The sequence below is a fragment of the Trichechus manatus genome, unplaced genomic scaffold, assembly GCF_000243295.1.
Source record: "Trichechus manatus latirostris isolate Lorelei unplaced genomic scaffold, TriManLat1.0 scaffold00031, whole genome shotgun sequence".
NCBI lineage: Eukaryota > Metazoa > Chordata > Mammalia > Sirenia > Trichechidae > Trichechus > Trichechus manatus.
Window position 1 is genome coordinate 6,273,785 of NW_004443967.1, and position 24,227 is coordinate 6,298,011.

The 24,227-nt window shown below is 39.0% G+C and overlaps 1 protein-coding gene across 1 annotated transcript in view; it reads left to right on the forward strand.

Annotated features, from left to right (window-relative positions):
* The window catches only part of ATRNL1 (attractin like 1), a 743,508-nt gene that overhangs the window by 586,771 nt on the left and 132,510 nt on the right, over nucleotides 1-24,227 (forward strand). Inside the window, exon 28 of the mRNA XM_004374869.2 lies at nucleotides 12,272-12,386. Coding sequence (XP_004374926.1) covers nucleotides 12,272-12,386 — 115 coding nt within the window. The remainder of the gene's footprint in view (nucleotides 1-12,271; nucleotides 12,387-24,227) is intronic.

A 24,227-nucleotide genomic window follows, 5' to 3' on the forward strand; every position in this document is an offset into this window, starting at 1 on the left:
TTACTCCCAAACTTCATTGTCAAAATTCATGAAATTAGAAAGGCTACTCTGCCCACAAACTTCAGAGACACAAGAGGATTGTTACATACTGGCAGGAATATCTGTTGTCCATGGGATTGGTGATGGAGAAATCAGAGAGTACTTTGAAGGAGGCCGACAAGTCATAACACACTGATAGCAAAAGGGATGAAGATATTGTGGAAGATGAAAAACCACTTGAGAAGGCTGCTCCAATCTTGACATCGTTGATGGGTTTTGCCATGTTACCCACTGGCAGCTTTACAATCTTTATGTTATTTTTATATAAAGAGACAAATCAGCAACAAGAAAACTGGCATGGGAGGGTTCTCAAAAAAAAAAAAAAGAAGAAGAAGAAGAAAGAAAAGAAATCCTTAAGGCCATAGTTGTGACATACTTATTCATACCTACATTTGCAACTCCATGTACTTTCTACATATCATGAGAACTGATATTCATAATGGTGATGATGAAACATCAAGACAGAATTAAATTATGTTTACTATCATCTGGTTGAAAAGCAGGGAGATATTTATTTTCAGCAATTTTATTTTAATTATTCAAAATACCCTAAAATAGCAAAGTCTTGGTCCTTGTGGGGTTAATGTTCAGCTTTCTGTGAAAACCCTGCCATCCAGAACGATTTGTTCTCAGAGATCCAGGTAGGTTTCACTACATGGTAATTACATACATGTGTCTGTAACAAGTCAAATAAGCTCTTTCGTTCAGAGTTTTGTCCATACTTCTGTTACTTATGATAGTCTGTGATTGGTATAATAATCATAGTAGAAAGTCATTTATTATTCTGGGTCTATTAACATTTGATTCCTCATTAAGAATATTGCCAAATCTGCACTTTTGTTCTTTCTGCTGACAACTAGTTTTCACAGTGCTTCTCGATTTAGTTTTATGATGAAAGTTCTAGAAATAAATGTTTTAATTTAATGTGCACTCCGTATAACAGATTTGACCAATTGTTTAAAAAAGAGCACTGTGAGTCCCTGGTAAGGAAAAGTTTGCTGGCGTCTCCTGGGGATAGTTTGCACCACGTGTTGATGAAGGTTACACAGAGACTCACTGTGCGCTGCACTTGTCAGGTCTCATCTGAGCATCTGACAAGGTGGTGAGAATCCTAGTCATGTCTAGGAAGAGTGTAAATGGGCCGACAAGGGACCTGGATTTCCTGGAGTTCACTGGCCTTCTGGTCTGGCCTCTTCTTGATCATCTTTGCTTGTCACTTCCCAGACTCTATTCACACCAGACTTCCAGCAATCTCCCAAACAAGGCATGTGCCTCACACCTCTGTGTTCATGCTCTTCCTTCTGCCAGAAAACCCCATGCTTCCCCCTAACTGGGTGACCTCCAAGCCATCCTCTTCTCACATAGCACCGCTCAAGGAAAGCCCTTCCCCAGGACCGTTTCTCATCCGCTCTCCCAGGCCCTCCCTCCCCCGCCCCAGGGCTCTGTGCATCTTATAAGCCAGCAATAATTCTCTCCTGGAGGCTGAATTTCTTAATTAACTCATTTCAAGTCATTGACAGAGATGTTTAAAATATAGTCCCTGCCCTCAAGGAGCTTACTTTAGAGTTGAGTATATTCTTCTGAAGGAACAGAGAACAATTCCAGAGCAAAGTGGAATTGGGCAAAATGGCATAATAATAACAGCCTATATTAAAAAAAACAAGTTACTGTTAAATTGATTCTGACTCATGGCAACCCCACATGTATCGGAGTAAAACTGTGCTCCACAGGGTTTTCAGTGGTTGACTTGTCAAAAGTAGATCACTAGGCCTTTTTTCCAAGGTCCCTCTGGGTGGACTTGAACTACCAACCTTTCTGTTAGTAGGTGAGTGTGTTAACTGTACCACTCAGGAACTCCAGCTGATATTTACTAAGTAGTTAATGTGTTCCCGGTATTGTTGTAAGCTACATATATATACACGCATTATATATATACATACACACACATTCTATATATATTATATATATATATATATATATATGTATATCTATACACATTCTGGAGCCCTGGTGGCACAGTGGTTAAGAGCTACAGCTGCTAACCAAAAGCTTGGCAGTTCGAATCCACCAGCTGCTCCTTGGAAACCCTATGGGGAAGTTCTACTCTGTCCTATAGGGTCACTATGAGTTGGAATCGACTGGACAGCAACGGGTTTTTATATACATTATATATATATATGTACACGTATATATATATTGGTGCTTAGGAATAAAGCTACACACACACACACACACACACACACACACACACTGCTTTCATCCTCATAACAACACTATGAGGAAGGTTTTTTTTTTAGCTCCATTTTACAAAGAGAAAATTGAGGTACAGAGAGGTTGAATGATTTGACCAAAGTCACGCTTAGATGGATGAGAGAGCAGGCCCTTGAACCTGGGCGGCTGTTTTCTTAACCATTGCATTATACTTCCTCTCAATGGTTATAAGAGGAAAAATGATTTACTTCTAATAACTGAGAGACAGTAGAAAAATGTGGCTCTGGAGTGGCCCAGGATGACCTGGGAGGGGGAGCCTGATCATGCAGCAATGGTAGACCTGGGCAAGTAGTTTAGGAGGATGGAATGGCCTGAACAAAACACAGGGCTGAGCATAAGCCAGATGAGAAGTCAATTGATTTGGCAGGTACATTTGTCTTTCACACACTTTTTGAGGTAAGAAAAAATGGCCTACTATTGAACTTTATACATAAAGTAGGATGGTTAGGCTGCTTTTTGCATCGAGCTACGGAGACAACTACAGATTGTTAAAAATCTAATTACAGTGATTATTTAATAGATATTCTATTTCAAATTTTAAAAAATAATATCAGCAATCAACTTTTGAAGATAATCTATTCAAAGTCACCTCCTATTAATATTCATATTTATTGATCAACTCAGGGCAAAGCATGATATGTAATATCTCAAAAGAGATGATAGTGTCCCGCATGTTACTTTCTGGGCCTAAACACCTGGGAAAAGATAGGCAGAGAAACTGCTGCTGTCATATCTCAGCCTCTTCACTTCCCAAACCACAGCCATGCAATTCGAATAACAGCAAAACTCAGTTAAACCAGATGTTTACACTACAGATATGCACCTTAAATCAGTGTGTGTGTGTGTGTGTGTGTGTGTAGTAAGAGAGAGATATGAAACAGATCGAACATGGAGGCATTTCAAAAAAGAAAAAAATACTTGATACCATATGAAAATGAAGTTTACCATTGGAGTACCTTCAGAACTTCAGGAGCAGCATCCTGTTTCTGAGAATATTCTGTTTTATTCCTTTACCTTTTCCCATATGTAATGCTTTATGCTCTTTGAATTTGCTTCCAATGCAGTTTAACCTTGTTTCTGAAAGTGTCCATCAGCTTAATTTCTTATATAAATACGAATTCTTCTCCTACCGAATAAAACCAGCTAATATTCTTTTCCCCTTTATCATCCCTTGCAAAGCAAAAAGTAAATAAGGAAAAAATATAATTTTCACCTTCATTTTTTCCAAGGTCTAAACAATGAAAGAAGAGGATCTGTTTTTGAGATCTGGAATATTGGTATTTGTTGATCCTATGGAATCAACATACTTGATTAGCTGTGAGCCATTGGGCTGACTTATTTTGATGCTCAGTAAATTAATTATAGTTTACTAATGTGACTAAAAACTAAATTTCATATCAATATAAACACTGATTAAACTGCAAATACCAAGTCGTGCAAGCTGTGAAAAAGACTACGTTTTATTTATAGATGGATTCTGATAAGAATAGCATGAAAAGTGTTTTAGTAGGGAATTCAGAGTGATTAATGTGCAGTTGTTTGCATTTTTAATATTTCACTCATATATCAGATTAGTATTTGTGCATACTGTCAGACTTTATTCTGTTCTTGTCAAAACATTTATTACTGCTGACAGGTAGAACATATCCACATTAATCCTTAATTCCTTGATTCAATTTTCTAATTGCTTTTTTGGCATGCAATGGTGGCCATTTAGTCTTATGTGATGTATTCATCATATGGTATAATAATGTTCTTTAAAAATTAGATGTGCCACTTAAAGTGCCTGAACAGGAAAAAAAATTACTAAGGATTGGAAATGTCAAACTTCACTGTACTTAGATGAAGTATTAGACATCGGTATGTTACACATCCTGGAGGTTGTCCATATTTTATAGTCACAGAATGTTAAAAAGGAAAAGGATCCTAAAAGTCATCCAACCTACCCGTTCATTTTCCATTTGGGGAAACTGACTTAGCATCATGCCCAGCTCATACAACTAGATTATAGCAGAGCTGGTTCTAGAGCTCAGGTCTTCTGAACCCTAGTCAGATATGGAGCAGGTGTAGGTACATAATTTTTATAGCCAATATCCTGAGTTGATTTCTACTATTAATAGCCAAATTGAGGGAATGAGATTATCCTTGGCTTCTTAAACTATATTTTTTAGAAGTTTTGCACACTGGTGAAGAACCTAGATTCTAGAATCAGACAGATCTGAGTTCCAATCCTGGATCTTCCCCCTTACTACCTGTGTTACCCTGAGAATATTATCTGACCTCTGTGAACTTCAATATCTTCATCTGTTTAAAATGGGAAGATAGAAGTATCCTCCTCATAGGGCTACTGTGTAGAGTACACGCAGTAATGCATGTAAAATTCTTAGCACAGCACTTGCCACGGAGTAAATAATAATGTCAGCTATGATCATTTTTCCTTTATTAATGTTTATTTATTTTGTCTTACATAGTATGTTTTATTATCCCTTCATTATATTATCCCTTAATAGTCATAATTTCAATAGGAACTGAGTTTTACCTTACCACTTATCTTACTGTGTGACATCTGTCACAATCTCACTCATTCACCTACCATATGCAATGCACTTTTGTAGACGCTATAGGTAAAACAGAGAAGGATCCAACATGATGCTTGTCTTGGAGGAGCAGAAACTTAATTAAAAAAACCAAACTCATTGCCATCGAGTTGATTCCGGCTCATAGCAACCCTATAGGATAGAGTAGAACTGCCCCATAAGGTTTCCAAGGTGCAACTGGTGGATTTGAACTGCCAACCTTTGGGTTAGCAGCCAAGCTCTTAACGACTGTGCCACCAGGGCTCCATAAACCTAATGGGGGGCATAATAAACATCAATACTTTGAAATGCTTAAGCATTTCAAAGAGAATAGTGCATACAGGAGCTATAGAGACAAATAAAAAAAAACAGATCAGCCCTCAGATAGCATGCTCCAGTGGGGAGATAGGATATTTACCCATTGCTAAATGTCCAGTGAGTCTTGTGACCAGAGGTTCCCAGGATAGATCCTGGGCTCAAATGGCTGGCCTCACTTTTAGAACATGTCACTATGAGTTTTAAGTACTGTAATCTTGAAAATGCCTTAAGATTCCACAAGCTTCTCTGGTAAGTTGCTTATCTTTAATGGCTGGAAAATGGAAAGTCTCATCTACAGTTTAACATAGAATTTTTGGCCCCCAAAACGAGAACTTGAAAATAAGAGTTGCAAAAACACTAGAGTGAACAAAATAAGTCTTTTGTAAAAGTGCTGTGTGCTTAATAAACAAGGACTGCTAATTACATAACTGTCAGCGATGTTTTCTGGCATGGTCTAACACCCGCTTCTTGAAGTACAACGAATATGACAATGCTGAGAAGTAACTCACAGTTGCTGAGTGCTGTGGGCAAACCAACCCAGGCCTTATCTCTTTCAAAGGCAACCATGGAAAATGCATGATAAATTGTATAGTTCAGTGAACATGTTATGTTATTGTGAAATGATTTTGATTCAGGCTTACGTATTGAATGCAAACCACTGGCAAACCTCAGATATCAAAACTATTATCGTTTGTAGGGTTTTTAGTTTTTTGTTGCAAAATTCAAGTGCTATAAAGTATTTTTTCTCTTTTTTATTTAAAAGTCTGTATTGAAAGTAAGATTTGCCACAAACTCTTTAGAAATAATTTTAAAAATTATGTGAATTCCTGCCAGAGGTGTCAAAGAGCTGTGTTAGTCACTAATATTTTAAACATAATGAATAATTCATATTTTTGCTAATATCCTTTTATGAAAATTCTTAGAGCTAAAAATAGACACAGTTGTAAGCCAATTTGATTTTAAAATAGAATGATTATAATCTCCTTTCGTATAGCTTATCAATATAAGGAAATTTCTGAATGTGTTCTGTATAATAGCAGTAGTAGAAAGAGTGAGAGAATTATTTTAAGGAAGACCTTCCAAAAGTAGCTTTTATGGAGGCATAATTCCTTTTCTATGGTCAAGATATTCTACTACACTGTCCTTATCTGTTACTGAGCCTCTGAAATTTAAAGGATTAAATAATTAGGCCCTTTTCTACCTGAAATTTACAGTTAGTTTTTACTGGTTTTTCTCGCAGTTGCTGCTTTTGGCACCAACATTTGATGTTTCAAAACATTTTCTCCTAGTGTTAAAAAAAAAGGCAGGCAATAAACTTGACACCACCATCAACTGATACACTGCCAAATCGTCAATTATTTAAGTCCCCTAAACCAAGAACCACTGTTTCTCAACTTTTTCTTTAGTAGTCATAAAATTCTACTGTTCTAGTTTTGCCAATTAAATTTTTTTAATGTGATTTTGGATATTCTGAATAGTACCAGTTATTGCATTGAGAGCTTGAAAGCAAAACAATAAAGAAAACCTTACCTGTCTACCCAAAGCGATCTACAGATACAATGCAATCCCGATCCAAATTCCAACAGCCTTTTTTAATGAGATGGAGAAACAAATCACCATCTTCATTTGGAAAGGGAAGAGGCCCTGGATAAGTAAAGCATTACTCAAGAAGAAGAACAAAGTGGGAGGTCTCACACTACCTGATTTTAGAAATTATTATACTGCCACGGTAGTCAAAACAGCCTGGTACTGTTACAACAACAGATACATAGACTAATGGAACAGAACTGAGAATACAGACATAAATGCATCCACCTATGAGCAGCGGATATTTGACAAAGGCCCAAAGTCCATTAACTGGGGATAAGACAGTCTCTTTAACAAATGGTGCTGACATAACTGGATATCCATCTGCAAAAAACTGAAACAAGACCCATACCTCACACCATGCACAAAAACTAACTCAAAACGGATCAAAGACCTAAATATAAAATTGAAAATGATAAAGATCATGGAAGAAAAACTAGGGACAATGCTAGGAGCCCAGAATACGAACATAATACGAACCATAAGTAACAATGCACAAACACCAGAAGAGAAACTAGATAATTGGGAGCTCCTAAAAATCAAACACTTACGCTCATCAAAAGACTTCACCAAAAAAGCAAAAAGACAGTGTACAGACTGGGAAAAAATTTTTGGCTATGACAAATCTGATCAGCACCTAATCTCTAAAATCTGTAATGTACTGCCAAATCTCAACAACAAAAAGACAAATAACTCAATTGAAAAATGGGTAAAGGATATGAACAGACACTTCGCCAAAGAAGATATTCAGATTGCTAACAGACACATGAGGAAATGCTGAGGATCATTAGCCATTAGAGAAATGCAAATCAAAACTACAATGAGATACCATCTGTCTTAGTCATCTAGTGCTGCTACAACAGAAATACCACAAGCGGATGGCTTTAACAAAGAGAAATTTATTTCCTTACAGTAAAGTAGGCTAAAAGGCCAAATTCAGGGTGTCAGCTCCAGGGGAAGGCTTTCTCTCTCTCGACCTTCTCATCAGTGTTCCCCCAGATTAGGAGCTTCTTGGTGCAGGGACACCTGTCCAAAGGACGGGCTCTGCTCCTGGCACTGATTTCTTGATGGTATGAGGTCTCCCTGTCTCACTGCTCACTTCTGTCTTTTGTATCTCAAGCAATTGCCTCAGGACACAATCCAGTCTTGTAGATCAGGTCCTGCCTTACTAACACAACTGCCACCCATCCTCCCTCATTAACATCACAGAGGCAGGTTTTACAACATACAGGAAAATCACTCAGTACCAGGAATCATGGCCCAGCCAAACTGATATACACATTTTTGGGGGGATATAATTCAAACCATGACACCATCTGTCATGGATTGAATTGTGTCCCCCAAAAAATGTGGATAGCAACTTGGCTAGGTCATGATTCCTAGTATTGTAAGATTGTGTTATCTGATGTGATGTCCTTATGTGTTGTGAACTCTACCACTATGATGAGATTATATGTGATCTCCTCATGTGTTGTAAATTCTATCACCGTGATGAGGTTATACTGATGAGGTTGACAAAATCAGTGTCTTAATGCAATCTCTTTTGAGATATAAAAGAGAGAGGTGAGCAGAGACACATGGGAACCTCATACCACCAAGAAAGCAGTGCTGGGAGCAGAGCTCGTCCTTTGGACCTGAGGTTCCTGTGCAAAGAAGCTCCCAGACCAAAGGAAGACTGATGACATGGACTTTCCTCCAGAGCTGATGGAGAAGGCGTTCCCCTGGAGCTGATGCCCTGAATTTGGACTTGTAGCCTACTGGATTGTGAGAGAATGGACTTTTCTTTGTTGAAACCATCCAATTGTGGTATCTCTGTTAGAGCAGCACTAGATGACTGAGACACCATCTCACCCCAACAAGGCTAGCCTTAATCTAAAAACACAAAATAATAAATGTTGGAGAAGTTGTGGAGAGACTGAAACACTAATACGCTGTTGGTGGGAATGTAAAATGGTACAACCACTTTGGAAATCGATTTGGTGCTTGCTTAAAAAGCTAGAAATAGAAGTACCATATGATCCAGCAATCCCACTCCTTGGAATATATCCTAGATAAATAAGAGCCGTCACATGAATAGATATATGCACACCCATGTTCATTGCAGCACTGTTCACAATAGCAAAAAGATGGAAACAACCTAGATGCCCATCACCAGAAGAATGGATAAACAAATTATGGTCTATTCACACAAAGGAATACTATGCAATGATAAAGAACAGCAATGAAGCAGTGAAACATCTTATAACATGGAGGAATCTGGAAGGCATTATGCTGAGTGAATTTGGTCAGTCACAAAAGGACAAATGTTGTATAAGATCACTATTATAAGAACTCAAGAAAAGGTTTAAACACAGAAGAAAACGTTCTTTGACAGTTAAGAGGGTGGGGAGGGAGGGAGATGGTTATTCACTAACTAGATAATAGACAAGAATTACCTTAGGTAAAAGGAAGGACAGCACACACTACAGGGGACGTCAGCACAACTGGACTAAACCAAAGCTAAGAAGTATCCTGAATACAACCAAACGCTTCGAGGGACAGAGTAGCAGAGGTGGAGGTCTGGCGACCATGCTTTCAGGGGACATCTAGGTCAACTGGCATAACAAAGTTTATTAAGAAAATGTTCTGCATCTTACTTTGGTGAGTGGTGTCTGGGGTCTTAAAAGCTAGTGAGCGACCAGTTGGTCCCAACCCACCTGGAGTAAAGAAGAATGAAGAACACCAAAGTCACAAGGAAAGCATTAGCCCAAGAGACAGAAAGGGCCACATAAACCAGAGACTTCATCAGCCTGAGACCAGAAGAACTAGATGGTGCCTGGCTACCACCAGTGACCGCCCTGACAGGGAACACGACAGAGAGTCCCTGTTAGAGCAGGAGAAAAGTGGGTTGCAGAATTCAAATTCCAGTAAAAAGACCAGACTTAATGGTCTGACTGAGACTGGAGGAACCCCAAAACCATGGCCACCAGACTCTCTGTCCACCCAGCACTAAAACCATTCCTGAGGCCAACTCTTCAAAGATTAAACTGGACTATGGGACATAAAATGATACTTGTGAAGAGTGTGCTTCTTAGCTCAAGGAGATACATGAGACTGAACGGGCACATCCTGTCCAGAGGTGAGATGAGAAGGCAGAGAGGGTCAGGAGCTGGTTGAATGGACACGGCAAATCAAGGGTGGAAGGGAGCAATGTGCTGTCACAGTATAGGGAGAGCAATTAGGATCACATAACAATGTATGTATAAATTTTTGTATGAGAGACTAACTTGAGTTGTAAACTTTCACTTAAAGTACAACAGTAAAATAATAATAATAAAAAAAATAAAAAAAGAAAACCCTACCTGATTGTAGAAATGATAAATTATTTATTTCTTGGAGGCAGTGAAAGGGATTTTGATATTTCTGATATAGTACCGTCATTTAAACCTTGAATTGGTCTTATTTTCTCTTCATATGTTTTAACCAATTGACCTTTACAAATACTTTGCATTTATTAAATTAAAATAAATTTTAGTAGCTTATAAATATGATTCAAAATATTCATAGTATTTTTCTTTTGTGCTTGGAATGCGACAAGCCCATTCTCTGAATATTTACATCATTGTAGAATATTTATGTACTTACGCTGATTTTGACTTAACATTTTCAAAAAATAAGTCTGTTAAATTAAATGTAAGCTTTAAAATGTAAAACTGTAGATCATGTAACTTGATACAAGTATTGCACCATAGCTCACAGCATTTTCTTGGAACATTTTTATGCCCTTTGCTTCTACCACCATGACCACTTTCACCTTTATGTTGAAAACTCCCAATATGTGTCTGTATGAGGATAATTTTAAAACCTGAGATTTATGTTGCTATAAAGGGGAAATCTTTTATAACCACATAAAACCGTTGTCACCAGAAATTTCAGTCTAAGTTTTACATGAAAGGGGCCATATTTTATCTTTAATGCCTCGTTAAACTTTCTGGAAACTGCAATATTCTAAAATATTCTAGGTGAATGACTACATATGTCTGTATATCCTCTGAAAAGTGTAAATATTATCAGTGAAAAAGACTAAACAAATCATTTGTCATAATAATTAAAGTAGTAGTGTTTTTTTCTTCTGGTTAAGTTTGCCCTTATGCAGAGATGTTGCTTTGATATTTCAACCATATTTCACCTGTAGTTCTTTGAGTGGTATAGCTAAAATCACCTTCCTGAGGCTAACATAATATTCTCACTATGTTAAAGGTGGTGTTGTCCCACCAAAGACACAAGGAAAGTATTAGCCCAAGACACAGAAAGGGCCACATAAACCAGAGACTTCATCAGCCTGAGACCAGAAGAATTAGATGGTGCCCGGCTATCACCATTGACCACCCTGACAGGGAACACAACAGAGAGTCCCTGATGGAGCAGGAGAAAGGTGGCGTGCAGAACTCAAATTCTAATAAGAAGACCAGACTTAATGGTCTGACTGAGACTGGAAGAACCCCAGAAAGCATGGCCCTGGGATTCTCTATCATCCCAGAAATAAAACAATTTCCAAGGCCAACTCTTCAGACAGGGAATGGACTGGACTGTGGAACATAAAGATACTTGCGAGGAGTGTGCCTCTTAGCTCAAGTAGATACAAGAGGCTAAACAGGCAGCTTCTGTCTGGAGGTGAGATGGGAAGGCAGAGAGGGCTAGGAGTTGGTGGAATGGACATGGGGAATCAGAGGTGGAAAGGAGGAGTGTGCTGTCACAGTATAGGGAGCGCAGTTAGGGTCACATAACAATGTATGTATAAATTTTTGTATGGGAGACTAACTTGAAATGTAAAAATAAAATAAAAGAAAGGTGACATTGTTTTTAAACACAAATTCCTTGGGGGTGTGTGTGTGCATGTTTGTATGTTTGCACTCATATCATAAGTTGCCTTGTATGGTGGTTAACAACAGAGACTCTGAAACCCCTCTGCTGAAGTTTAAATCCTCACCTTGTCGCTTCTTAGTTATGGGAATTTGAGTAAATCATTTCACCTCTTGCTTCAGTGTTCTCATCTTATAAGGTTCTTCTAAGATTTAAATAAGTTAATATATGTAAAGCACTTTGAATGACACCTAATCTGTAGTAGGTACTTAATAAATGGTACTAATTACTATTATGATGGTTGTTTATTCATTTACTCCGTTTTATTCCTAAAGGCATATTATTTATACAAGTGCATTGGTGGGTTATTATTAAATATGTATTTCACTATTTATGCAAAGTTGCAAAGCTTTGTGGCTCAAAAACTGCACGCAGTACCGTGCAATGCATCCATTTATTCAAATGTAGGTTGAGTGCATCTCTCCACTGTGTCAGGAGCTAGTGTTAAAATGACACATACGGCATGTCCCCCATCACTAGGCATGTACAGTCTAGCTGACTGAAGCCTAGATAAGGTGAAAAGTAAAATAACAGTGCCATGTCAATTATGCAAACTTAAAATGGGTTTTCTTTTTCAGGGGGCACCCCAACCGATAGCCGTGGAGCCCTGTGCTGGGAATAGAGCTGCTGTTCTGACTGTGTTTCTTTGTCTCCCTCGGGGATCGTCAGGTGCCCCTCCCCCTGGGCAGTCAGGTACGATGAATGAGAGGCCATCAGCAGTTAAGCAGGACATGTTGACTGAACAGTAAAGACTTTTTACAAGATTCTAATTTAGAACATGGTAAAATTTTATTAGAATACAAATCTTTACTTAAATATCTACGTATGTGCATTGCCATAAAATCAAACTTGCTGGTGTTTCTCTTATAATCGTATATTGAATGTGCATGTGTGCATTTGTGTGTATGTATAGAATAGTATACACATGTATGTGTATTCACTTACACGCACTCCAATTCACTGTTATGATTACAATGAGAAATCTCACCAGCAGGGAAACAAGTTCTCGCCTCTCTGACCAGCTTCTTTTCTTTCAGTATGCGCGTCATATGGAAAGCCAAATTATAAATATAACCAGAAGTTGGCTTTGTGTATATGGAACCAAGCTAAGGGAATTAGTTGTGTGTTTTGAATGGTTAGTGGCATCAGAGGATGACAGCTTGATGCAGCAATCTCAATATATTCAAGATATGTTCTTGCTCTCAGACCAGATGGTGGAGTTCATAGGCCAGGGGAACAGCCAGCCTTTGCCTCTGATTCTCTTTGTCCTACATTGAACACATGTTTTAAATTTTGGGTAACTCTATGTATCCTCTTAGAAGTCTTCTGATTGCTGTGATAGTGTCCACATTGTAAACATGCTCAATGCTGAGTGTAACTTGTACTTAACTCCTTGCACTTAAATCTCTCTTTTGACATATATAGTCCTTCTACTTACATTTTCTCATTCTTCTGTCCCCTGATTGTTTTCTCTGTCCAGCTCTTAATGGAAGGGATGCTTTTGAGGGCAAGGGTGATTGCAAATCTGTTTTTCTCTTCAGTACCCCTTCAGCATAAAATAAAGTGCTAGAGATTGGGCATTTTACCAATTAACAGGAAATGGTGATGAACTCGCCTCCCTGCTTATTTAATCTTCACTTGCTTACCTAGGTGGCTTTGACCTTGCTCCTCTCTTTCCTGGTTTGTGTTCACCCAAACACAAAAATGGAAGACCTGCTACTTTATACCTTATAAACTTAAGATAATTCACTTAAGAGATTTTTTTCCCCCATTCTGGGACAGAGGGTCTCCATCGCCTTCAGACTCAACATTTATAGAACCTGAGGATAATCTTGTTGCAGAAATTTCTACCCAGAGTTCCTTCATAGGTGTTTATCCAAAGAAGTAAACATTCTCTGCACCTTCTCATACATTGAGAGAATGCCTCACTCTTCTGCCTGTACCACCAAGGTAAATGGGATGTAGTAATAGAATCGTTTTGCACTGGTCAGATAGGATGGATAATTATAGATGCTATGCCCAGCTAATGGAAGTATTGTTTTAAAGCTGGGATGATTTCCAAAACAAACACTTCACTAATGAAAACAAGTCTATGTGATATACACCAAAGTTATTCTAGATCCTTGACAAGATGACTTACTGATGGGCAGAGTGAAGGCAACTGCCAATATTCTGTCCCTTTAACCTTTGAAATCTGTTTTGACTGATTTAAAAGACCCAGTAGCTATGTGGACCATTACCTCAGCTGTGTTTTATTGCGGATGCATTATGATTACTGATGATAATGCTATCTTAGATGTACCTAGTGCTTCACTCCTTACAAAGTGTTTTCCTGTTTCGCACATCTGATCTTCATGACAGGCTCACTTTATAAATGAAGGAATTGAGGCATAGAAAGCACTGTATTTCTACACTCAAGGAATAATGTGGGGGGTGGGGGGTGGGGAGAGTGCTAGTGTATAGAGCAAAAGAGTAAAAAACACTAATCACTAACATTCCAGGTAATTTTTCCTGATGATCTGTAGCAGAGAGCTTATTTCTCTATGATCGACATCCCATGTCTTCACAAAGCCAAACATTTTAAGGAGAACTGAAAATTTGGATGAGAACTGGTAGATAAAAGCTTTTAATTTACCATACCTTTTTACTGAGCATGCAGATTGAACTATCGTGAGTATCTGTGTGCATAATTTAGGATGAGCTTTGTTAAAAAAAAAAAAGATTAACTTTTTTCTAGGTACACTTATAGGAGCAGGAAGACTCTTTGATTCTACTTCAAAATACAGTATTATCTGCAGTCTGCAGTCTACTTTGAAATGCATCAAAAACATATGATACATTGATGGATGGGTAGTAGGATGGCTAGATAGACAAACATGTTGTAAAACAAGTTAAGTAAAATGTTAATGGTAGAATCTAGATAGTGGGAAAAGTGGTGTTCTTATAAAATTATTTCAACTTTGCTATATGTTTGAATTTTTTTCATAATAAAATGTTGGGAAACAATAAAATAAAAAGCTCCTGACTTCACTACAAAAAAAAAAAAAAAACAATGGCAGTATCTACAGAGAAAATTTTTAATGTTATCATCTAGGTCTTCCCTGAACAAGGCAGATACTGACACCCGTATGTAAACTAAATGTCTATTTTTTTCACTCTTCAAGATATTCGGCATATACACAGCCAATTAAAACTTAACATAGTATCATCCAAAATTTGAGAGGAAATGCATTCTAATGATTATTTGGGAACCGTACTTGCTGTTTGGAAGGAAATGTTGAGATCAGTTATCTCATTGCTAGAGTTTGACTTACATCTTTATTGGATGCCAGTGTATATGTCTGTGCTTATCACAATTCCCTACACATAGAAAGTAGTTCATGAAGATTTTTGATGATGATGATGATGATAGGAGAGCTGGGAAATGTAACCTTGGCAACCACTTCCATCTATAAGCCTCAATTAACTACAGTGTAATGAGTGGTTAGATTAAAATTTATTCATGTTTCCCAGATGGTTCTCCTAGAGGCCCTATGTTCTAAAGAGCCTCCAGCAGTTTTGTTAGAGGGTTAGGGATGAGGAGGAGGAGGTGGAGGAGAGGCTGCATGGACAGACTCCTGAGCCCATTCCCACTGTGGGACGGACAGGGCACCAGGAGCCTTCTTTTGGTTCTTGGGCTTTGTTGTCTCCAAAGGTTAGCATGTCTGTTCAGTGATTAAATTAGCATTTATTATTAGACTAAAAGTTCTCTTGCCTGTTAGGGATGGCATATATCAATGATACTATCTTCTGGCTGCTTTGGTGCAGGGAAAAATAAAAATAAAAAAACTTTGCAGAACCTTAAAATCTTTTATCAGGCCCTTTTGTGCACTGTAGGGTCCACATGTTGTGTGATGCTTTTCATTATCTGCTCTTCATTGCCATGAATAAAAGTGTTTAAGTGACGGGTACATGTGGGGATATAGGGAAGGCAGTAGCATCCTATGAACAAGGTGGTTTCTCACAGAAACTCAATTTCACCGCTAACATATGAGTGATTCAGTAACACGCAGGTGCTAATTTGGCCATCTCTTTTCAGTGGAAGCTAGTGATTTTTCTTTTTAAATTTAAAATATGGTATTGTCTTTGGACTTTATTTTATTCCCTTTCCACCAACAACTATTTCAGTAATGTTTAGCAGTGATGATTAGACACCCCTTTTAGTGTCTCCCTGAAATGTGCGAAGTCCCTACCACAGCCCTCATCTTACACACATCAAAAGGAAAACTTTACACATTCATCCTCTTGATTACTCCATGCATCAACTTTTTTTTTAACATAATGAGTTAGGCACTTGTGAACAATTCTTCCTCTAGATGATCAGAAGAGTAAAAGCAAACAATATTAAACATGCTTTTTGGCATTCCTGGAGTTGAGGTTCCTTGGAAACCATATGGGGCCGTTCTACTCTGTCCTATAGGGTCACTATGAGTTAGAATCGACTCGGCGGCAATGGGTTTTTTTTTACGGGTCCCCCAACCCCATAAAATGTGCCGTTTCATTCCTGTATTTTCTGCTAATAACTACTGCCAGCCAGATTCTGTTGGGTTATATGTGGGATTTATGCTGTAGACGTTATGTTCGCTGTGCAGCCACTTTGTCTTCTGATCTCAGAGTGGTTGAAAGACTGACATCCCAATGAAAACAGAGCACATTAAGTAACGCTGCTGCGTGACACTATGAACAACTGAGTATGTCTCCAATCATCCTGGACAGCAGGGTCCCAAAGCATTGTAGACTCTCATTAAGATAAAACACGGACAAAATAAACAGAGCACTTCAAAAGCATAAATTGAAAATGATAACAATTGCTGTCACTTTGTGATGGAGGATTATGGATTTCATAGTTTGTCGATTCTTTCTGATGAGAAGCAGATTAACTTTCCTCACTGGATTAAAAATCTCAGTGACTCAAGCGTCCACTGCCAAAAAGAAACTACATCCTTCAACTAAAAGCACAATTTTGTCATGATCTTGCCTCATGTACCATTGAGTCTAACATTACCAAAAAGAAGACTCCTAGATAGTCTAAGGTTTTAAAATTTTCTTCTTTAGCCTTCTTTAGAAGTTGTAGCAGGATGATCAGATTATTTTGAACAATCCATAAACATTATATAATGTTAAAAATGAGGATCTACCCGCAGTGTCCTAGATGCCTGACCCATTTGTGATGACGTTAGAAAGAGAACGTTGGTTTTTAATTAAATAAAAAGGGAGGGAGAAAGAGAACTAGTAATTCTGAGCATTCTAATAGGTTCTTTCTATATACACTTTTGCTTTGGTTTAATCCTTTTAATGAGTCTTTGAAGTATCTACTATTATCCCACTTTTACAGATAAAATAATGAAACTCAAGAGATGTTAAATAACTTTCCCAGGGCCAACACAGCTACTGAGTGAGGGAAACAGAGGTCCAACTGGGGTCCCTCTGAACTCCCAGCTCTGTGACTCTCCCCCTCACTGTGCTTCTCTGGATAAAGGGACTAGACATGCTTTGGAGAGCCCTTATTCCTGAGAACACTTTAAATCCAAAGTCAAATAGCAATGACCTAGAAGGCTCTGCTAAGCATTAGGCTGAAGGGGCAGGAGGATAGATTTATCTTTCTTAGTAATTTAATTCCAGAAATTTGGTGAAATGGGAATATATGCGTGCCGTGACACATCTGCTAATGGGTGTGTGTACTAGCAATGAGTGGCATGCAGTCAGAGGAAGAGAACTTCAGCTCGTACATTTCTTGCCCTCATAGAGGTTACAGCCTATATGGAGAGAAACATGGTACAAATAATCTTGCAAATGAACCCATAATTACCAATTATATTAAGTACTGTGAAGAAAGAGTAGACAGACCTTTGAGAGAGGGGAAATAAAACTGATGTGCATTTGCTGAGTTTAATATTTTTCTATAGAAGTAACAAAGTGATAATCACAGCCATTAAGATCCCCTTTCCTCAGTTCTCACTTGTACAAAGACAAAATGATATCTTTGTAGGGTTTCACTGTTGAATATTCCCCAGCTCATCTCCTGGACCTCTGGAAACGTTCTTCCTCCACTGGTATTTTGTGCCTTGATTTATCTCAGGTACATTACATAGAATTTAGCTAGAGATAATGGAGGTAGAGCACCTCCTGTGTTCATTGTCTACTTCCTCTGCCCTAAGAACAGGTAGGCATTCCCCAAGGTTGATCCTCAGCTAAACTCTCATCCTCTCCACTCTCTCCCTGTAGGATCATACCCACTCCACTCACTTGGGGAGCTCCTCTGTAGCTAACTCCCAACTCTATGGTCTCCAGCTAATACTTCTCACCTGCTGCATCTCTACCTGGATTTCCTACCATCTAGATATAAAGTAAGGTTTCCTGGGGGTGCGGTGGTAAAGCAGTCGACTGCTAACTGAAATGTTGGCAGTTGGAATTCACCCAGCAGCTCCGCGGGAGAAAGATGTGGCAGTCTGCTTCTGTAAAGATTACAACCTTGGAAACCCTATGGGACAGTTCTGCTCTGTCCTGTAGGGTTGCTATGAGTCGGAATCGCCTCGATGGCACACAACAACAGATGTAAAGTTACCCTTCCTTCCCTCTCCCCTTCCACTACTCCATACTTTCCAGATTAGCTCTTCCCCCAAATTCACTGTTTTTGTTAAGTCCATTTCAGAGTGGCTTAGGTTTGAAATCTTGGAGTTAGTGTTCATTCTTTCCTCTCTGTCTCCCTTTACATTCAGGAGGCCCTGTAGATTTTACCCCATACAGAGAGCAGGCATTTCCTCTTTCCATTCTTACTCCCTCCATTTTTTTGTTCAGACACTGGTTACCTCTCAGCTGAGCTGCTTGCTGCCAAAGGAAAGCACCACTCAAATCCTATCACTCCCTTCCTTGTAAACTTTCTCAGCGTTTTCACTGCCTAATGAAGTTAAGTCCAGATGTTTACTCTGGGATGCAAGGCCCTCCCTGACCTCTCCTCAACCTCACTTCCAGGTTTAGCACCCACAGAGGCCTTGCCTATGCCTACCTGCACCGCACCACTGGCCAGCCAGGGGCCCTGGGGCAATTGTTTTAACCTCTTAGATCCTTAGTTTCCTCATCTGTAAGAGTGACGACTAGATAGAATAGCCTTACGATTGTTGCCGGGCCTGTAATTGCACACCTACTTTTCCTCTTACAATTCTATGAGTGTATGTGTGTTCTCTGTGTCATACTCATTGTTGTTTTTGTACCTGAGATGCCCTCTCCTCTTAGCTGCCAGTTTTCCAAGCCCAGTTCAAATGCCACTTCTTACATCAAGCCTTTTCACTTCCCACCACACAAACTGGACTTCATTCTCCTTGAAATCCCATAGAATTTGTTGGTTCATTTCTTTACTACCTTCTAACATATATCAAAGTCATTTGGATATTTTCTTAACTTTCTCCTCAGGTAGTAAGCTCTCTGAGGGCAGAGGTCTGTCTTATTTTATCTTTAAATCCCTTGCTGCTAACAGGTTCCTCGTAGTTAGTAGTTGTTCGATAAATATTTAGTTAATGAATAAAATTACCTATCCTTACATGAAAGAACCTCTTCACCAAAAAAGATATGGAAAAGATACATACTATAGAAATGTAAGCTTTACTAGGTAAAGTTTCACTTTGGGCCCATAATTTTTGATAGACTAGATTTTATGCTTTTATGATTCATGTAAAATTCAAGCTACATATCTTGGGAACTAAAGTCAAGCCCAATGCCATACCTTTGGTGGAATATATCTATTAAAGCTTACTAGTTTAGATTTAAGATTCGAAGAAAATCAGATTAGTGAAAGGTGAGAGAAGACAATAAAACACAGAGTATATTTCCAATGTAGCATATGTTAAACCTATCATAAAGTTATTCTGTTTTCATGATTTGAACTTTTATTTCTTCCTTGGACAATAATTTTTTAAAGCTGTTTCATTTAAGTTTGAAAGAGCACAACTAGGTTCTATTCTTTATGACCAGGAAAATAAATTTATGGAATAAATGTCCACATAATAATTAAATTCAGGAAAGGTAAGCTCACAAAATATTTCTGGCAAATTGAAAGTATTTGTTGTTGTTCTACTTATTATCATTAACACAGGCCTTTTCTTGTGATTCTGTTCTGTGCTTAGTGTTTTATTCTTTGAATTCTCATAACCCTGTTGTAGTTAGTACCATTGAATTGGCTCCGACTCATGGTGACCCCATGTACAACTGAATGAAATATGGCCGAGTCCTGTGCTATCTTCACAGTCACTGGTATGCTTGAGTACATTGTTGTGGCCATTGTGTATTTTAAGTGCCTTCTAACCTAGGGGGCTCATACTTCAGCACTATAGTGGACAATATTCTGTTGTGATCTATAGGATTTTCATTGGCTGATTTTTAGAAGTAGATCACCAGGCCTTTCTTCCTAGTCTGTCTTAGTCTAGAAGCTTCACTGAAGGTCCACCATGGGTGACCCTGCTGGTATTTGAAAAACCAGTGGCATAGCTTTTAACATCATAGCAGTGCACAAGCTATGATAGTATGGCAACTGATAGATGGGTATATACCTACAGGGTATATCTTATCACTTTCCTTTCACAGATGGGGAAAATGAACTCATGAAGGTTAAGTAACTTGCCTACAACCATATATTAAATACATGATGGAGCTATAATTTAAAACCAGAAAAGTCTTATGCCGAAGTGCTCTTTCCAAATCTTTTTTTTTTTTGGTGGGGGGCAGTGCTGTTGCCAAGGCTACCAGCCATTTGCCTTTTGGGATAACACAAGCTTCTTCTTTTACCAACCAGTGTCACTGTGAAGTGACATGGCCATGATTCTCCCAGTTGAGATTTTTAAATTAATCTTTGTTCCACTGTTAATTTGAAAAAAAATGATTAATGTCTAAAGGAAACAAGGAAGAAAATAAGGATGGGGAAGCTTGAAGAATAGTGAGCATGGCTAATTAAACAGGCTGCAGAAGTGGTTGAAATACCCTAAAAATTAATTCAAATACTTGTAGGGTAGGAGCAATTGGAAACAAACTCACATAAAGAAATCAGAATTTTTGGACATGAAAAATGAGACCACAAGCACTGAAAGTGTGGGCAGCACATTTTTATTTTCTCCTCCCCTCCACCCCAGCCCCTACCAATCCCTCAGACCTTTCAGGTATTTCTAGAATTGACTGGTAAATAACTACTGTGGTCAAAGAGAAAAATAGGAAAAAGTAAGCAACTCAACAAATCAACTTACAAAGCCAAAGGAAAATCAAGATTTACTTGGAACAAGCAAGCTGCCCTTGAAGCAACACAAAAACAAAAGAATTGTGTTGGTGTGAGTAAAACGTAAGGGGTAAATCAACCCCGCAGTATTTCTTGCGATAACTGATACCATGGTCTATATGAAAGTGCTGATTAGTCAGAAATTTTACTTTTAATTGGTCATGAATTAGTCTTGCCTGACATAAGTTTGAGGGAACTTAGCGAAAGGCTGTCCTACTGCATTTAACAAGGAGTAGGATGGATGAGTAATCCTGAGTGTCAGAAAATTGTAGAATTTTTGGAGTTTTAAAAATGACCCTAGAAATCACCTAGTTCTAGTCCCCATTTTGTCCGAGAGAAACCTAGAGAGTCAGAGATGGGGAGAGACTTGTCTAGGGTCGCATGCGTTTGCAGCTGAGCAGGGACTAGAACCTAGGTCTCTGAATCTCTCACACAGGGAGGGCCTTTACCCTCCCTCATGTTTATTATGCCATGCTACAAAATCAAACCAGAACAAAATAATAATAATCCACCTCCTACCAGCAGGCAGTACTGCATACCTTCGGCCACACAGGGGCCAGAAATGGCAGACAGAAGGGAACTCCCTACACCCAAGAAGAACCCATTAAGTAGCTTAGGAAAATATGTCCTCCTTGCCAGCAAACTGGTAAAAAGCTAAGAAAATGTGGGTCAGGGGTCCTGGGAATTCCTTCTTCTCCCATAAACTTTTTTTTCTGGGGGCCAGCTCAAATGGCCAATGGTCTCTTAGCAAATTCAGTGGGAGTATATTCAAGTTTTGATAAAAATTCCATACTTGACATGACTTACTTAATCTCAAGGCTTACCATTTACTGTAAAATGGTGCTAGAGTATCCACCAAAGGTATTTTTGAGTTTGAATGTCTTCATTATTAACGAAAGACCCAGTGGAAGAACAAGCATCAGCGGTGGTAATTAATTCTAAAAAAGGTAAATGTTGATTATAATTATTTTAACTCTTTAGAGTGAGAGTGATCTTTCTTTTAGGGAAAGAGTTAACGGCCCTCTGAAAGTGAGTGATTTATCTCCTTTTACCCACCTTGTTATATGCAAGTGAGCGTAGTCCGTGGAAGTTGAGCAGACATCCTTGACTGATGGGCTGCATATTCAGAGCTACTAAAGCCCTGGCAAAACTTGAGAGCACATCCTCTTCCTTAGGAGCTGGGAAACTTAAACTGGTCTACAGGACTCCAAAAAGGTGGTTTGGGGAGCCCTACATGGTTCCTGAGATCATCATTTAGAATCCTTGGGGAATAAGTGGATTCTTGTCTCCTGAACCTGCTGTCTGACATAATTTGAACTGAACCTGGAAGCCCCTGAAAGTCTGGATGCAGTGACCATACATTCAGTTCCATTTATTCCACAAGCCAGGCAAGGATCATCAAATCAATAACATGACTGGGCCATCTGCCTTCCCCTTGCTCACCATCATAATGAAAAATGACTCCTTAAGTGTTCTGCGAGGCAATTAGCTCTGAACGTAGAGCTGTAATGGGGAGAGCCGGAGTTACATTTGCATTCAAAACTTTACTGGTAAAATGGAAAGGAAGCTATTGTCCATATTAATAGATACATAAAATGTATAAATGGGGTGATTTGGTATTATAATATTTATGCATAATGTCATACAACTGCAGAAACACAGAGATAGGAAGGGTACTGAAATGACAGCTGGCCCATCCAACTGCCTGTAGCCACAGCTGGTGACCCTGCCCAGAATCATCTTGGACAGACAGACTGTTTCTAAAGACTTCTCCAAAAGGCATGCCCATGACTTCCAGGACTCATTCATTCTGTTATTTAACAGTCTTCACTGCAATTTGATCTCATTTTCTTTTGTTCTCTTTCATCTTGTTCGCGTGGCTCCAGAAATAGAGAACAGCTGATTGTGCTCCCCATAATAACCAGTCACGTGGTAGAAGGCAGTTTTGAAATCAACTTCCAGTCTGCAGTTCAGGTTCAATGCAGTACTCCCAGTGCTTCCACCCTGGCCCTATGGAGCCCATGTCTCCCAGCTTGGGTCGTATCCTGACTCTGAAAATGTTCTTCAATCTTCCCAAGTATCACTGACCCAGAGAACTGTAGAATAGAAAAGGACTTTAGAGGGGCTTCTGCCCCTTCATTTGCCAGAGGAGGAAAGGGAGGAGGTTCACCTGAAGAGACTTCCTCAAAGTCCAACACTTAATCCATGGCCGAGCCAGTGCTAGAACCCAGTGGTGCTCCCAGGCTTTATGCTCATTGTTCGCTTCCCCATGCCTAGCCTTCTCTTTTAAAACCAACTGCCCTGAACTGCTGGCTACCTTCCCACTTACAGGTCAGTAGGACTCCTCCGTCCTTCTGTTCACCTTTTCTGCCATTCTGCATTTTGCATTTATGTCCACTGGGTTTTTTGTTTGTTTGTTTGTTGCACAAAAAAGGGAATAACAGCTAATATCTCTGATGTTTCGAGGCCATTCTGAAGTTTAATCCTCTCCTTCTAAAGGCCATTCTCGTCCCCTATACCCCATTTGATGTTATCTGCAAAAATTTTTTTTTGCAGTTACCAACGAATCAATTCCAACTCATGGTAACACCATGTGTGTCAGAGTAGAACGGTGCTCCATAGGGTTTTCAGTGGCTGATTTTTTGGAAGTAGATCGCCAGACCTTTCTTTCAAGGTGCCTCTGGATAGACTTTAACTTCTAACCTTTCTGTTGACAGCCAAGCACGTTAACTGTGTGCAATACTCAGGGACTCCTGTTGATGAGTTTAGGGATATGTTAAATGGCTCATAGCTCTGGATTTCAAACTGCCTTTTAAAACACTGCTTGTTATAAATGCACCATAGCTCTATTCATACTAGTCCCGCCACTTAAGAAGCCCTAGTGGTGCAGTGGTTAAGTGCTTGGCTGCTAACCGAAAGGATGGCAATTCAAACCCATCAACTGCTCTGCAGAAGAAGGATGTGGCAGTCTGCTTCAGTAAAGATTTACAGCCTTGGAAACCCTATGGGGCAGTTCTCCTCTGTCCTATAGGGTCGCGATGAGTCAGAATCAACTCAACAGTAATGATTTTGGTTTGATTAGTCCCCTAACTTGAATCGTCGTCCCCCCATACACACACACACACACACACACACACACACACACACACACACAAACGCACACACACATCCCTCCATTTTTCCACCAAGAGAATTTCTAATTCAAGGGTCGTCTTCTCTGTGAAAGTTTTTCCCAT